A 15681-nucleotide genomic window follows, 5' to 3' on the forward strand; every position below is an offset into this window, starting at 1 on the left:
CCGATCAGTCATGTTAATTTAATCCTTTTTAAAAAAACAAGTTGTATTCCTTTAGAAAATATTTAATTTCTAACAGTTAATTAGCTGGTGGGGCAAAGATATGCGTAATTATAATAAAAGACAACCCTGGGAAAGGAATTATGGGTATAATCAACATTTTTTGCTACATATTGAAAATTTGAACCATCTTTGTTTCCTGTTTTCATATCTACACAGACAGTCCTTTAATATTTTGGTGAAAATTATTTGGTTCTTTCAAGTTTGATAAATAGTGTGAAATAATGTTATGGTGAAACAAAATGTTATTTATCTTTTTATGCTGAGAAATGGCCTGTTGCATACATGTAAAAAATATAATAAACATTTAGAAACCGATCAGTATAGGATTTTTAAGACAGACACTGATATTTGGTGATTTAAAAATCAGATATCAGCCAATATTTTTTTTCCTTTCAGATACACGAAACAAAAACAGACTTCCCTAGCTAAGATAACATGCGCAGTTTAAAAATAATCTACTTTACCCTCTACCCGGCTCTGCTCGGATCAGCTGGTTGTTGAATTTAAAATGCCTTTTGCCAACAGGGGAGTTGCAGAGTGCCCTCTGCTGTACAAACCATACATTGAACTACTAACACTGGTGTTTCTCCCATCTCTTCTTCATTTTTTAAATTTTAATTTATCAACCATTATAAATGCCGACACTGAGCTATCGGCAAATGGCTAATATCAGCTGATAAATTGGCTCTGCTATAATAAAGATGCTCTGCAAACCTGCATGAGCCATCAAAATTAGGTTTGCTTCTTAAGTCACTATAAATGTGATTCAAGACAAATTTAGCTGGATTTCTTTGGGGGAGGTTAGTGTTGTCTTGTCAGTACAATTTAATATAAGTCACCTATATTAAATTTTAAGTGTTAATTTAATATTATTTTAATTGGAAAACAGAAATAGAAAGATAATTAAATTATGTGAATGTTTGCAGGATTCAGCTTTGTCAGCAAAAGCTAAAACTAAACATCTTTGCATTTCACACACACAACACTATATTTAATAGCACATACATGTAATATGCTTCTCTGCTTTGGCAACATGGGATTTTAAGCAGTCTTTAATTAGTGCTGAAATATCACCATTTTATTCAGTTGTGTCTTTGTGTGAATCAGGTTAGAGGAATTCTTAGCAGACTAGTGTGATTTGTGACCCTGTGTGGGTCACTTTGGATCTTTTCAGAACGATTTACAGTTGTTGTTGTTTCTATGTTTAGGCTACATTAAAATCTACCATGTCTGTGCAGGTGTTCAGACCTCCACACAACAGAGCAGAAAGATTCATAAGTGATCTTCCCACACTTTTCCTTAAAATATTTTCTTAGTTTGACTTTATTGTGACTTTAACGTAGCACTCCAGCTTGTTTGGTCTCGCTGAGATAACAAATCTTGTTCAGTCACTGAATGTGAAGTGAAAAGAGTTGGGATTTTTTTTTTTGTTCTTTGTTAAATGTGCTGTGAATGGTTGTTTCATAATAAAGCTGGATTAAAATAAAATTTGAGTTTCTTTGCAATTATTTGAGAGTTCAGGGTTCATGTGGTTAAAGAATGGCCACAATGGAGGATGTCAAGATTGCATACACTCACCAGCCACTTTAAGCCTTTTAATCTTGAAAATATGTTTAAGAACTGATTTAATCTGAATGAACATGTATATCTGTGCATATTTGTAAAAGCTAATACGAGTTCAGTAACAAAATTCAGGTTGTATCAGCCAAAGATGTAATGTGGCAAAAAGTATTAACAGGTCAGACAGCTACATATTGTTTAATGTGGGTTTCTTGTTTTCATCATTTTTGAAAATAAGTTGAATGTATATAAAGCAAAGAGTAGAAAAGAAAACTTTGATACAATTTAATTAAAATGAATTGATTTAATGAAACATGGATGAAAATAAAGGTGGATACGCTTTAATGAACTCTACATCAAGTATCTGTGGTCCCTGTGTAAACTAGGCTAAATAACTGCAACATGTGAGACTAAAACACCAGACCGCCCTGCAGTGATTAGACTGGGGAGAAAATTTTTTTTTTTTTTTAAAAATGCATCTATCGATATCACTATATCTTTGATAGGCTTGATAAAGCAGCACAATTAATTAGTTCAGTCCTTTACACGCATTAGAAATGGAACAACTAAAAGGCATCTCACCAGCAAAAACAGCTGAGTGCATGACAAATGTCAGCATTCATTAAAATGCAATCTTTATTTTACTCTCTAAATAACATTTTAATATGTCTCATGTAACACAAGAGTTTATAAGAGCTGAAATCACATCAGCAGGCTTCCACATTTCTTCAACTAATCATCAGAGCTTCGAACGAAAGTAAACACTTCATTGTAAAAGCCAAACAGGTACAGGCACACACACACACAGGGCTAACACCAGCCAGGGCTTTGACAACGGTTTCTGAATATAAATATATTAAACGCTGACCGATGGAGATACTAAGAATAGTGTGCTTGTTTTAGTTTGATCTGTTCAAATTCTCATAAATTTGTGTTATACACTTCCACTTGTACTAAAAAGATCTTTTAGCATCTCCACCTGCCAGTGTTTTTCTATCTGTAACAAAGCCATCGACACTGAAATGAAAAGGCTAAAGGGAACAACAAATTCCCAACGTGCTTAAAGCCCTTTCCAGCCTTAGTGTTCATCTATAACTCACTGCTGATTAAAAGGACTGGTCATTGAAAAGACAGTTAAGTGATACCTAAATCAAGATAAAATAAAAATAAAGATTAATAAAAAGCCTTTGCTTTAAACATATCTTTCAATAAATAACCATCTTAACCATTTTCTTCCTGCATCAAAACAAAACTGAATTTCTGGCCAAGTGTATAAGTTTTAGGGCAGTGTCCTTTTACTTCCTCCTTTTCTGAAGAGGGACACGTAAGGAGAAAACAAGAAAACTGAAGACTTTCAAAAAGCCTCAGATTGCACAATGTGTGTTTTTGTTGCAGATAATAATGCCCAGACCTTCTCTTTAACCGTCACTGAAGCAGAAAAAAAGATAAGTCATGTATTTCCAACCAAAATAAATAGTGATCAGACACTTTATAGTCTATTTGTACCTTTTACACACAATATTTTACAACTGCCTCTGCAGTGGTTGCAATTACCTTAATCCCAAGGTCTGTTTTTAGTGCCTTCTCTAGTAAACGATTCCAAATATACAGCAGGACCGTTGAGAGGCAGACATAATCTGTGTGACAAAACCAGGCAGGAAGCTTAACAGCTCTTTACAAAGAGACACCAACATCATAAAAGAAAAACAGAATTAAAAAAGAAAAAAGGATTGCTTATGATTAGGTCCATGTGCATGCATTGTGACAGCGAGGCTGTGCATTTACATAAACCTTTGTCTAATTCTGGTCTGTGTGAGTGTATCCACAGCACTGCTGTCCTAGCCAGCTGTTAGTGACCGTTCATAATAGTCTGTGACGTGGACGGGCTGGGCGTGGCGGGCAGTACTGAAGAGGAGTTGGCCGTGCTGGTGAAGAAGTTGTCATCTTTCAGCTTGTGATGCTCTGGCAGCTCCAGCTTCATCTTGGCCTCCTCGATATCACTGTTGATTGCCGCAATGAGGGCTTCTGTCAGGACAGAGGCAAAGGTGTGCAAAAAGGTGAGAAAAGTGTTATGAGAGTACATGAAAAAGGGATGATGGAAATGTATTCATTAATACTGAGCAAAACTTTAAAAGGGCATTACTGGCATCACACTACATCACTTCTGTGTTGAGATGAGTGTAACTAAAAAGCATACCGAGTGAGTTAAAGCTTCTTTCTGGGCGGATGTAGCCCACAAGGACCACACTGAGAACTTCTCCATAAAAGTCTTCTTTGAATTTGTGTATCACATGAGTCTCCTATAACCAAAAATGCATAAAGTTAGATAAGAGCCATAATTGACTGAATTGCTTTTTTGTATTAGAAAAATGTTACACTGTTGCATTCGCTCCTACGCTGCATCCAGGGAAAAAAAGTGGCTTTTTTAACAGTTCAAGCCTTTAGGGCAGGGGTCCCCAATCCCAGTCCACGAGGGCCGGCGTCCCTGCAGGTTTTAGATCTCACCCTGGGTCAACACACCTGAATCACATGATTAGTTCATTACCAGGCCTCTGGAGAACTTCAAGACATGTTGAGAAGGTAATCTATCCATTTAAATCAGCTGTGATGGATCAAGGACACATCTAAAACCTGCAGGGACACCGGCCCTCGTGGACTGGGATTGGGGACCCCTGCTTTAGGGCTTTCAGTCTGTAGTGCACAAAAGCTATATCTGTCCCTCTGTAACAATAATCGGTCTGAATCTAGACCTCTTTTGAGAGGAGGTAACATTTCTACACCTTGAAAGGGAAGAGAACGCACAAGACAGACAGTCGCATTAAAATGTCTAAACACTGGAGCTCTCATGTCTATTTCTTACGCTCCTGTTATCTTCAGGAATCCTTATTTTTAAATCTGCTTAGTTTTACCTGCATATGCTAGCCACGTGGCCATTTTAACAAGTAGAATACAGTTTTCTTTTCTACAGGAGATTGTTTTTTAATTTAAACTTCTTCCCACTGTGAGGATGCAAAAAAGTATCCTTTTTTGATATACAATGGGCACGATTGAGACAGGGGAAATTCCCATCTGGTAAACTAGACAAAAATTAAATAAATAAATGAATTGCTGAGGAGATTTGTGGAAATCCACCCTGACTAACACATGTCTCAAATTGTTGACATGTTCATTAGCAAAAGTAAATATGTCGCTAGATGGAATAGACCAGTGTTCTTTAAAACCAGGCACATTGCATATGTACAAAGATTTGGTGTCTATATTTAGTCGGACGGCTTTAGTCAGATGACTTTTTAAAGAAGTTCACATATTCAGCTTAAATATGTTTGTGTGAAATCTAATTTTCCTGCCAAAGCTGTAGAGTTGATGGACACTTGTAACTAGATCATCATTAGCTTAGCCTTTTACTATCAAAGACATCTTTTATGGCCACAACACTATGGCATTTAAGTGCTTACCATGGATTTCTTGGTATTTTTGTAGTAAGGGTTCCAGCCGATGCTCATCACCATTTTGTAGACATCACCATTACCCACACAAGCCCAGCCGTAGTAGATCCCTGTGTTGATATCTGCTGGAAGATTGTCCACCACAGAGTCTGGGAAGTTTGCTGTAGGTCAGAGGGAAACATCAGACGATGGGAATAAAAAGGATGCTGTGGAAGAAGTTAGTGATTTTCTCAAAATTACTTCAAATTAGAAGAAGACTTTTTATTTAACTGAAGTGTTCAACTGCTTTTTATGATAATGAAGGCCAGAAATGTTTGCAGAAAGCATTTGATTAATCTGTTAACTTCAGTGTATTCAAAACTGGTACTGTGAAACAAGACAAACTGCTTGAGAAACTTCTGTGGAGGACAACAAATATATGAAAGACATTTATTACAAAAAAACAAAAACAAAAAAACAAAAACGCATCCAATATCCTATGCAAGTTTGATTTTAAGCCAGAAATCTTGCAAAATGCTCAAGGACATATAAACTCATGTGTTTTGGTTTTGTCCGTGACTGCATGCTGCCCAGAGCTCCATTCTGATCTCTTAGAGTAAAGCCCACAGTTTATTAATGTGGCCATTTCTGACAGCAAAAAAAAATATTAAAAAAAATGCTGAACGCTGCCTGGTCAACAGATGTTTAAAATGCCCTTTAGTTGTTTTCAAAGCTATTGGTCTGATACTGGTTAAGTGTAAAGATCTTAAACCCTAAACTCATAGATGGTGTAAAACAAAAACTGAGCTTGTTTTGAAAAGTACACGTGAGGATAAATGAAGTAATTAAAAACTGTGAATCATCATGACATTGCGGTAAAAAACGGAGCGATATTTACGTAAAAGGTGCAGAGCAGTTCAGTCGTGTGTAAAGGGGCAGGTAGCCAGTACAAAGAACAGTTGGACTAACAGAGTAACTGATCACACGTGCTATAACGTACATGTATTATAGAAAATCAGACCACTAATGTTAACTTTGTCTACGGTTGTTTCCAACTCTGTAATTCCAACTACGTTATTTGCGTAAATCGGTGTTTAGGTAAGCTTAATTAAAAGCCCTGCAAACAAATGGTAAAATAGTCAACTCACCTGTGGGAATACCGAGTTCTTTGCTTCCCCTTCCAAATCCCCGAACGACCTCTCCCCGACAGAAGTACGGCAGGCTCTTCATGACTAGAGTCTGGGATAGAAGCTGTGTCTCTTGAATGAGCGCTACAGAATGACCTCGAACGACACACGGAAGTCCGGCTAGCTAAACAGACAGGACTACACGGTTATCTAACGCACTCTTTTTGCCGAAATTCTGCCCCTGTGGAGTTCAAAGTTCACATTAGTCTTTAGCTATAATGCTGTCCTCCTCGAGTAGGTTAAGGTTGAACTGTGAAAGTTCACTTACTATGCTATCAGGGCTAATAACTGTTAGCCTTACTGGAAACGAATAATTCCTTAAGCGGTTTTCTCCAAAAGTGCTGCTTACACCAGATCTGACAGACAGAACTCTCCGCTTCAGATAGATCCACTCTCTGTATGACTGAGAAAACGAAGTCCAGATCCTCACAGGTAGCCGGTTATATTACATGTGTTGCACCCTCACATATCTGCGTCACCAACGCTTCGTCTGATGTCACCGACCGCGTGACCAAAGACGGACGAGTAGCCATGTGCTGCGTTCAGGTGCTGTAGGAAATATAGCGATTACAGATACTCTGGGAAAGGAATTGAGGAGATGTACGGACAGCTCATAGTTTTTAATCAGGAGGGTTGACTTGGCAGTCTTTTCTTTTATACTAATGCCACTAGTCAAAACTACATGAATTTGAGTTTGCTGGTTTGGGATGCCAGGTAATGAGCAACCACATGTTTATACATAAAACCATAGCATTCGAAACGAAAGCATAGCATTCGTTTCGTGTCTCACTATGGGAACGCCTCCTGCGTGACCTCATCAGAAGCTCAAATAGGGCTTTGGAGTTGACGTCACGCCGCAGTGCATTGTGGGATCGCGGCGCCATGTCAGAAGGCCACAAATCAAAACAAACACACTGTAGCTGTGTCCCAAAACGTCGGCTGCATCCTTCGGAGGACCTGGGCTTCGCGGTATACGTGAGCCGGGTCCTCCACAGACCAAGAAGGCCGGAAGAGCGAGGTTGTGAAATGGGACGGTCTAGCCTTCAGATTTGCGTCACCGCTATGGTGGAGTTTAATAAACTCGGCCGTCTGCTCCTTGCTATCTAAAATATAACAGGCATAAATTCTCAACCGGCTCACACTTCTGTTTAATCAGTTTTCTGTTTAACGTTTATTCAGCTGTGTGAAAATCCCGGAGGAACCCACCCGATGGATTAATAAAGTTTTATTTAATCTAATAATCTAATAACTTTGATCTCAGCCAAACCGATTTACTCCGGAACAAATAAAACACCGAAAAAGGCAAACAATTACATTTTTATGTTATCCGATTGACTTATATATCATGTTTAACCTGAGTAGCGAAAGAGCGAGGGTCTGAAAACGATGAAGCCGGGAGTCCGCTGCTCGCGCCGGCTGGAGTGACCATTGAACCCCCCGGCTTGCTATCGAGCGGGTGGCTAACAGACGTCTCCGAAAACGTCGGCACAGTTTTGCAAATATACGATGTCTTGATAAACCAAGCAGATATTTGTAATTTACACAGCAACTTTCTCGCCTGAAAATATGTTAAAAGTTTATTTTGCGACCCAGAAAGATTAATAAGACTAATTTTAAAACTTAGTAGCGGCCGCCATTGTTGGCAGCTGAAATTTGGCTGGGCCGCGCTATGAATTCTGGGATATGGTGGGCCGCCAAGGACACACCGGACCCATCCTTCAAATTCGGGTAAATGAAGGACGCATTTGTTGGCCGCATTTGAAGGAGTCGACGAATTGGGACAGCCTTCGTCGCCTGGCTGTGACGTAATTGGCCTTCAAATGCGGCCTCCGGAGGATGCAGCCGACGTTTTGGGACACAGCTCATGTTGATAACAGGACTGCCAGAACCACGCTTAAAATCAGCGCAAAAGACAAAGGGCTGTATCGCGAACGATTGCGCCCACACGCCAAGAGACGGTACATGGAAAAAATAGCGTGCATCGGTAATGTGGACCCGTATGAAAAAAGGCAGTGGAGTGGAAACCCAGACGGCCTACCGCCGTTGTCCTATCCCGATATCTTCGCGTACCTTGTCTGTGGAGTCAGCGCATACACGGTGAATCATTTTCGGAATTATAAATCCCTGGAGGAGCACATCTAATTCACGAAGGGTTGGGTACAAGATTTGGCCGTTTTTAAGCCTCCAATTTGTGAGTACGTTGACCATATGACCAAGATACAGCCAGAGGTTGCCAGCTGTGCGTTTCATGTCTATGTACTTGCTTAGTACATGTGAACAGATCTTGAATAAAAAAAAGAAACATACTTTTCTTTTCTGTTTCATATTTCATATGCTGGTTTGCCTGCAATAATGCCAAATAATACGCTACTCCGTCAACATGACGTGGCTCTGCAGCATCACACATTAGGATGTTTTATCTAATTATCTATGACCTTAGCGCATTCAAAATAACACTAAAAGCCTATTAAGAGAGATATGAATTTATTTAGAACTCACCGGAAAGAAAATGCCGCGAGCAAACCAACAAAAAATTGGGGATGGCAGAGAACTCGATATCCGCTCGTCTGACCGCTGCAATCCAAGCCTGACGTCTAAGTTTAGTAATATCGGATACATGAGATCCCTCCCGTTGCCTCCAGGAGGGGAAACGATGAAAAGAGAGCCCATTTTCCAGCTTCTTGCCTTCCCTATCGTGTGCTCTAACGTTGCAACACAGCACGTACAAACCATAGCTGACGCTTCCGTGTGCTTTCTTTGGCCTACTGTCATGGCGGGAGGGGGCGTGACCCCGCTCCCGTGACATCACGCTCCAAAGCCCTATACCATTACGCCAGCCTTTACAGGCTGGCTAGGTGACGCCCATGTCAGGAGGGGCTAGTGCCTCCCTATATAATAGCCTGACATAGCGTCAGATCAGTGTTGCCAACTTAGCGACTTTGTCGCTATATTTAGCGAGTTTTCAGACCCCCTAGCGACTTTTTTTCTAAAGAAAGTCGCTAAAAAAAGACGTGAAAGCGCGTATCGCTTTTACTCTCAACAAGCAGCGGGTGCTGTAACGCAGGCAGTTCTTCTTTTACTCTTATGCTGTTTTGTGGATCACAAGGTTTAAAACTACTTATAAACACACACACACACACACACACACACACACACACACACACACACACACACACACACAAAGTAACTCCACCAGAGTGCCTATTTCGGGTCATTTTTGCCGGTCCAAGCCCAGATAAAGGAGCAGGGTTGGAATTGTGACATTAAAAAAAACAATAATTGCTAAAAGAAATTTAATTTGTAGTTCTAAATAAACTCTAAATGCATTTAGGACGTTTTTTACTCACTTTATGTCTCTTCCACGATGTTATTTCTCTCTCCAACAACATAGGTTACAATTATATTAGCATGACCAATTATGCAAATTAGGTGATGACGTCATTTAGCGACTTCTAGCGACTTTTAGGACAGCCAATAGCGATTTTCCTTACTGAGGAGTTGGCAACACTGCGTCAGATGTCATTCAAAAACCTCTTCTCGCTTCTCACAGAAGCCTGTAGACAACTGTGCGATTGGGTGCTAAAGCTAAACTGTCCACAGATTCGAGTGAACAACTCGGTCGCCGGGCGCTTTGTTCCCAGCTTTTCAGTTGTCCACTGGCATACAAGCAGTAGCAATACTGCTCTGTTACTAGTGCAAGTAGCAATACTTTCACCCAGGGAAGTAGCAATATTTTCCGAAAGCGAAGTAGCAACACTTTGCTAATAAAGATACCCCTAGCTTTACCATCAGGTAGCAATACCCCTCAACGCTAGCGGTCATTTTACACATTGGGTAGCAGTAGCGGTTTTAGATACGGGCGACCCGGGCGGTTGCCCGGGGCGGCATCGTGGTGGGGGGCGGCATCACGGGCATCGGCAAAAAAAAAAATTGCTCGTACTCATGCTGCCCCGACATCATGCCAGCGCATATTGGGAATGGCATAGGCACCGATCGGTTTTCTATCGCCCATTTGCTGGGAGTAAGGGCGCCCTCCGTTTGCGAGGTGCGCCTGCTGCTTGCGGCACAGGGAGGAGAGGGCGGGGCGGCGGGGGATTGTCTGGGTGGCTGGAGCGGCATCTAATAACCAACTCGCAAGATAAAACAAAATAAAACAAAATAAAACCAAACCAACAAACACGAAAACACCAGACATAATGATACAGACTTATAATTTGCACCGATGTTTTTTCGAAATTCTATACACGAAAAGTGAGCGCGAGAGCCCTCGGTGCGCCTGCTCGCTGCTGAAGTCAAAGTAAACTTTATTGTCATCTCCGCTACATACAGTCCAGTATATAGAGAGACAAGACGACGAAGCTCCAGTTACAGCAGTGCAAGTAAACAAACAATAAATATAAGAAGAGTACGAAAATAAATATACACTTTTGGACCAGGGGTAAAGGGATCAATAACAATTTAAAATGTATATTTTATATTTTGATGATTTAAAGTCTCACACACAACCCGTTTTTAAAGTTTAAAAAAAAGAGAAAGAAGAGGAGGAGTGTAGCGACTTCCACACTAGCTAGAGGCCGGGGATTGAGCCTGCCTATTTGCCTGACGCGCTGTCAACTTTACGCAATAATGCGAGAGGTGGAATTGTTTGCTTGTTTATTAAAGTGCTTGAAAAGTTTACAGAGCAATGTGATCGGCTCGCGATTCAAACTCTTAAAACATCACAGGCTCTAATGCAACAAGGGGAAACTCGTTGTGCTGCGGTCAACAAAAACTACGGCTACCCAGCCCTCCTCTCTGTCAAAATCAAACCAGTGAAAGACAAACTGACAACGCCCTCTTAATGTCACCGCTAGCACCCACGTGACTCCCGTTACACATCACCATAGCAACCAAACAAATGAAAACCCAGTGATCATTAAAATTCAATACATTTAATTATGGCTCCTACAAGGAGAAACGAGCAAAAGATACAGGTAAGCAGATGTGTCATTGGATAATGGCAGGTCATGTATCCTGAAACATTAAGAATCAGAATACTTTATTAATCCCTAAGGAAATTATGTGGGTTACAGTTCCTCCAAGAAGAAATGGTAAAAATAGTAACAGTAAGAGACTAAACTCCAAACAATATATACAATAATATAATATTAATTAGTCAGTGTCAATTGTTGATTTGTCCTGTTCCCATTGTATGACGAATTATGATGTCTGTTTAGTAGCCGTTTGCATACTATGCATACTCTCTCTCTCTTCATATATAGGGTCATATATGTGTGTGTGCGTCCGTGTGTGTGTGTGTGTGTGTGTGTGGGGGGGGGGGGGGGGGGGGGGGCAGAGGGCGTGTTCGCCTGGGGCGCCAAACAGGCTAGGACCGCCACTGTTGGGTAGCAATATCTGTAGAAAACTAGCAACACTTTTCACCCCACGTTAGCGAAGAATAGCAATATTCTCCGCACTCGGTGTCAGTCTCGCTAACGTGCGCAACCCTCTAGCTAACCATGGCTACGGCTGCCAACGAAGTTGCAAAACTCTGTCCTTGCGGCAAGAAAATTTCTGCCTGGGATACACACCCCGCGTGTGCGGCGTGCCTGGGTTTATCCCACGCTCAGGCCGCCTTGACACCCGCACAAGACTGTATCCACTGCGCGGCTTTCCCACGCAAGCTACTCCGCCGCAGGCTAGCTCGCCAGGCTAACCTGTCGGGCGGCGACCCTTTGCTGTGTGAAGCTGCTGCGGCGCAAGGAGATACTGAGATGCCCGATGATTTGGCCGCAACGCCAGGGCCGAGCTGGGCAGAGGCAGACCCCCAGCCCATCGCGACCGCTTTCCCGTCGCTGGAGGCACACGGAGATCGTGAGTTTTTCCCTGATGCTGGAGTCATCTGGGGAGGAGATGCCAACGAGGACGGAGATGAGTCGGGTGACTCGGAGCTCCTGCTGTCTGACGACGAGGAGGAAGATTCCACCTCCTTGGCTAGCAGCGGCTGGGCTGCAAAGCCCTCGGCTACCGGCGAGGTTGAAAAACCAACACCGCCATCTCCCCTGGATCTCGACATGCAGGACATGTGCAAGCGCGCAGCTGCCAGGCTCAACATCCCGTGGCCCGCCGTACAAACGGAGGTTGTGAAATCTCGTTTTGACGGTAAGAAATTGCCTAAGGCGAAAAAGACGGGGAAGCATCTGTTGCCTGTTTTCCCGGAGCTACTCGATGAGATAGCGATGACGTGGAAAGCAAAACCTTACAGCGAGAAACACCCCATCGTGGGGAGCTCCCTGCTGGATTGTGAGGGGATGGAGTCTATCGGCCTCCGCCAGATGCCACAAGTGGAGCCGTTGGTAGCGAGCCATCTTCACCCGAAGACGTCTCTGTCCTCATCGGCTCCATCTCTCCCCTCCAAAGCAGACCGCTTCCAGTCTAGCCTTACAGATAAGTGCTACAAGGCAGCGGCTCTGTCAGTGAGAGCCCACAACGCCTCCTCTATGCTAATGGCTTATCAAGCTGAGCTGGAAGAGGACATGACGACTAAACCAGATACCACAGTGTGGGAAGAAATCTGCGTTATAACTGACCACGTCCTCCGCCTCCACAAGGTAGCCATACAGGCTACTGGGAGAGCCATGGGCCTCATGGTTCTTCAGGAGCGAGCACGCTGGCTCGGGCTCACCAACCTGACGACTAAGGAGAAAGAGGACCTCCTCGACACCCCTGTCGTCCCTCAAGGTCTCTTCGGTGCGGCTGTTTCATCCATGCAGAAGAGATGTGAGGAGAAAAAGAGAGATGATGAGGCTCTGAAACTCTGCCTGCCGAGGAGGACCCAGCACGTCACTCCAGCGGCACCGCGCCAGTCATTCGCGCAGGCAACGTCTCGCCCGGTCCCCGCTTTCAGGATTCCCAAAGTGCCTAAGATGCAGGCAGCCCCCCAGGCTGCCAGGGCCCCTAAGAATCCATGGACCCGGAAACAGTCTCCCCCAGGCCAGACCTCAAGCAGTCCCACCTCCTCCCCCCGCTGCCGCGATCGTGAGGAGGAAGAAGCAGCCGGCCTGACAGCCTCTCCTCCAGGCGGGAGCGAACCCAGTTTCCCCCCTTCATGGGCCGCCCTGCCGCCTCCCAGCTCCGTTCCAGAGCGAGTTCAATGGGACATGTCCCACACAGAGTGCCTGACCCGGGCCGGCGTTCCTGTCACCGGACCCGCCAGAGGGAAAGAGAGCCAGAGTTCACAGTGTTGTTTCACAAGCACTTCTTTCGTGCATTCTGTATTAAAAAAGCCCCGACACGCGCATCCAGGCAGTTTGCCGAGGGCGCTGTCGAGTGTTGCAAAACACATGAAAAAATCAAACATGCAAAGAAACGGAGCAACGTCTGCCATAACGCAGCCCGTGGAGACTCGCGTTTTCCCGGCTGTGATGATGCAGATGAGCCCGTCACCTCGCTCGCCTGTGACAGAGGTGGCGGGACACCGAAATGGCGTGTGTTTCGCGCAGCGACCACAAGAGGGCGCCAAAACGCCATCTTCGGTGGAGTGGCCAGTGAGCTTTCTGTCTCTCCACATGGAGAGCTGGGCCACCTGCACTCAGTGGGCATGGGTGCTGAGGACATTGGAGAGGGGCTACAGACTGCAATTCAATGTCGCTCCGCCACATTTCAAAGAAATCGTTTACTCTCGTGCTCTGGGCGAGTCTGCCAGTTTTCTCCTGGAGGAAATTTCCACCTTGAGAGAAAAAGGAGCTATAAGAGTTGTCCCTCCCGAGGAAATGCACAGCAGATTTTATTCAAGGTATTTCCTCGTGCCAAAGAAAGGGGGGAGGGGGATGAGAGCCATCCTGGATCTCCGTGCCCTGAACCGGCATTTAAGGACATACAAGTTCAGGATGTTGACGCACGCCTCGCTGCTACGGTTTGTACGAGCGGGAGACTGGTTCACATCAATCGACCTGAGGGATGCTTATTTCCACATCCCCATATATCCCCCACACCGGAAGTATCTGAGATTTGCTTTCCAGGGGATAGCATACGAGTTTGTAGTCCTGCCTTTTGGTCTTTCACTGAGCCCGAGGGTGTTTGTGAAGTGCACCGAGGCAGCAGTGGCCCCACTCAGGAAAAAGGGCATTCGGGTGGCCACAAACATCGACGACTGGCTGGTGGCAGCCCCAACCCACCAGGGGGCGACCTGTCACACAAACGCTGTCATACACCATTTGGAGAGTTTGGGTTTCCAGATAAACGTGGAGAAGAGCACATTGACGCCAACTCAATGCATTACTTTCATAGGGCTCAGCCTAGACTCCCTCCGGGTGAGGGCTTTTCTGTCCCCGGAGAGAACGGCAGCCATACGGTCATCCCTAGCACTGTTTCGCAGGGGCAACACAGTGACCCTCAAACAGTGCCAGAGGCTGCTTGGTCTGATGGCTTCCTCTCTAGTGGCGATAACACTGGGACGCCTGCACATGAGAGGCTTTCAGCGCTGGGTGGGCTCACGGGGACTGGACCCTCACTGAGACGGCCACCGTCACGTGAGAGTCTCCGCAGACTGTTCACTTGCTCTCCGCGAATGGAAGAGGCCAGGTTTCTTGTCTCAGGGCGTCGCCATGGGGGCAGTTTCAGCCAGGAAGGTGATTTCCACGGATGCCTCTCTTTCGGGCTGGGGGGCCACCCACGAAGGCAGGACAGTGAATGGGGAATGGGGCCCTCACATGCGCTCCACCCACATAAACTGTCTGGAACTGCTGGCAGTTCACCTGTCGCTAAAACACTTTCTCCCTTGGCTGAAGGGTCATCATGTTTTAGTGAGGTCAGACAATTCCACCGTTGTGGCCTACATCAACAGACAGGGGGGTCTGGGGTCCCCCAAGTTACACACACTGGCACACAGACTGATAGTCTGGAGCAGTGTCCACCTGCTGTCACTGAGAGCGACTCACGTCCCGGGGATCTTGAACTTTGGAGCAGATCTTCTCTCCAGGGGCAACCCGCTGTATGGGGACTGGAAGCTTCACCCAGAGGTGGTGAAGCAGATCTGGCTGCAATTCGGCCAGGCGACCGTGGACGTTTATGCATCCAGGGAGAATGCTCAGTGTCCCCTATTTTACTCGCTGCACGATCAGAGAGCTCCACTCGGGGTGGATGCTCTGGCTCACGAGTGGCCGAGAACCCTTCTCTATGCTTTTCCCCCAGTGGCCCTCATTTCTCCAACTCTGGCCAGAGTGAGGGAGAGAAGTCACTATATGATCCTGATAGCCCCGCACTGACCAGGGAAGCACTGGCTGGCGGAGATTTTTCAGCAGCTGTGCGGCCCACCTTGGCCGTTGCCACTGCGCAGGGACCTCCTGTCTCAGGCACAGGGGGAAATATTCCACCCCCACCCAGAGAGGCTAGCTCTATGGGCTTGGCCCGTGAGTGGTTTAACCTGAACACAGTGGGGCTCCCTCATAGTGTTATCGATACTATTCAGT

General features: G+C 44.8%; 1 protein-coding gene across 1 annotated transcript; it reads right to left on the reverse strand.

Moving 5' to 3' along the window:
- Window positions 1-1899: 1899 nt before the first annotated feature.
- rfk (riboflavin kinase) lies at window positions 1900-6710 on the reverse strand. Its single transcript, XM_063489456.1, has 4 exons — window positions 6194-6710; window positions 5076-5227; window positions 3818-3920; window positions 1900-3645 (listed from the first exon to the last, which is right to left on the reverse strand). The coding sequence occupies exons 1-4, from the start codon at window positions 6273-6275 to the stop codon at window positions 3470-3472; spliced, it is 513 nt and encodes a 170-aa protein (XP_063345526.1). The 5' UTR covers window positions 6276-6710; the 3' UTR covers window positions 1900-3469.
- Window positions 6711-15681: the final 8971 nt, after the last annotated feature.

The sequence above is a fragment of the Pelmatolapia mariae genome, linkage group LG12, assembly GCF_036321145.2.
Source record: "Pelmatolapia mariae isolate MD_Pm_ZW linkage group LG12, Pm_UMD_F_2, whole genome shotgun sequence".
NCBI classification, from domain to species: domain Eukaryota; kingdom Metazoa; phylum Chordata; class Actinopteri; order Cichliformes; family Cichlidae; genus Pelmatolapia; species Pelmatolapia mariae.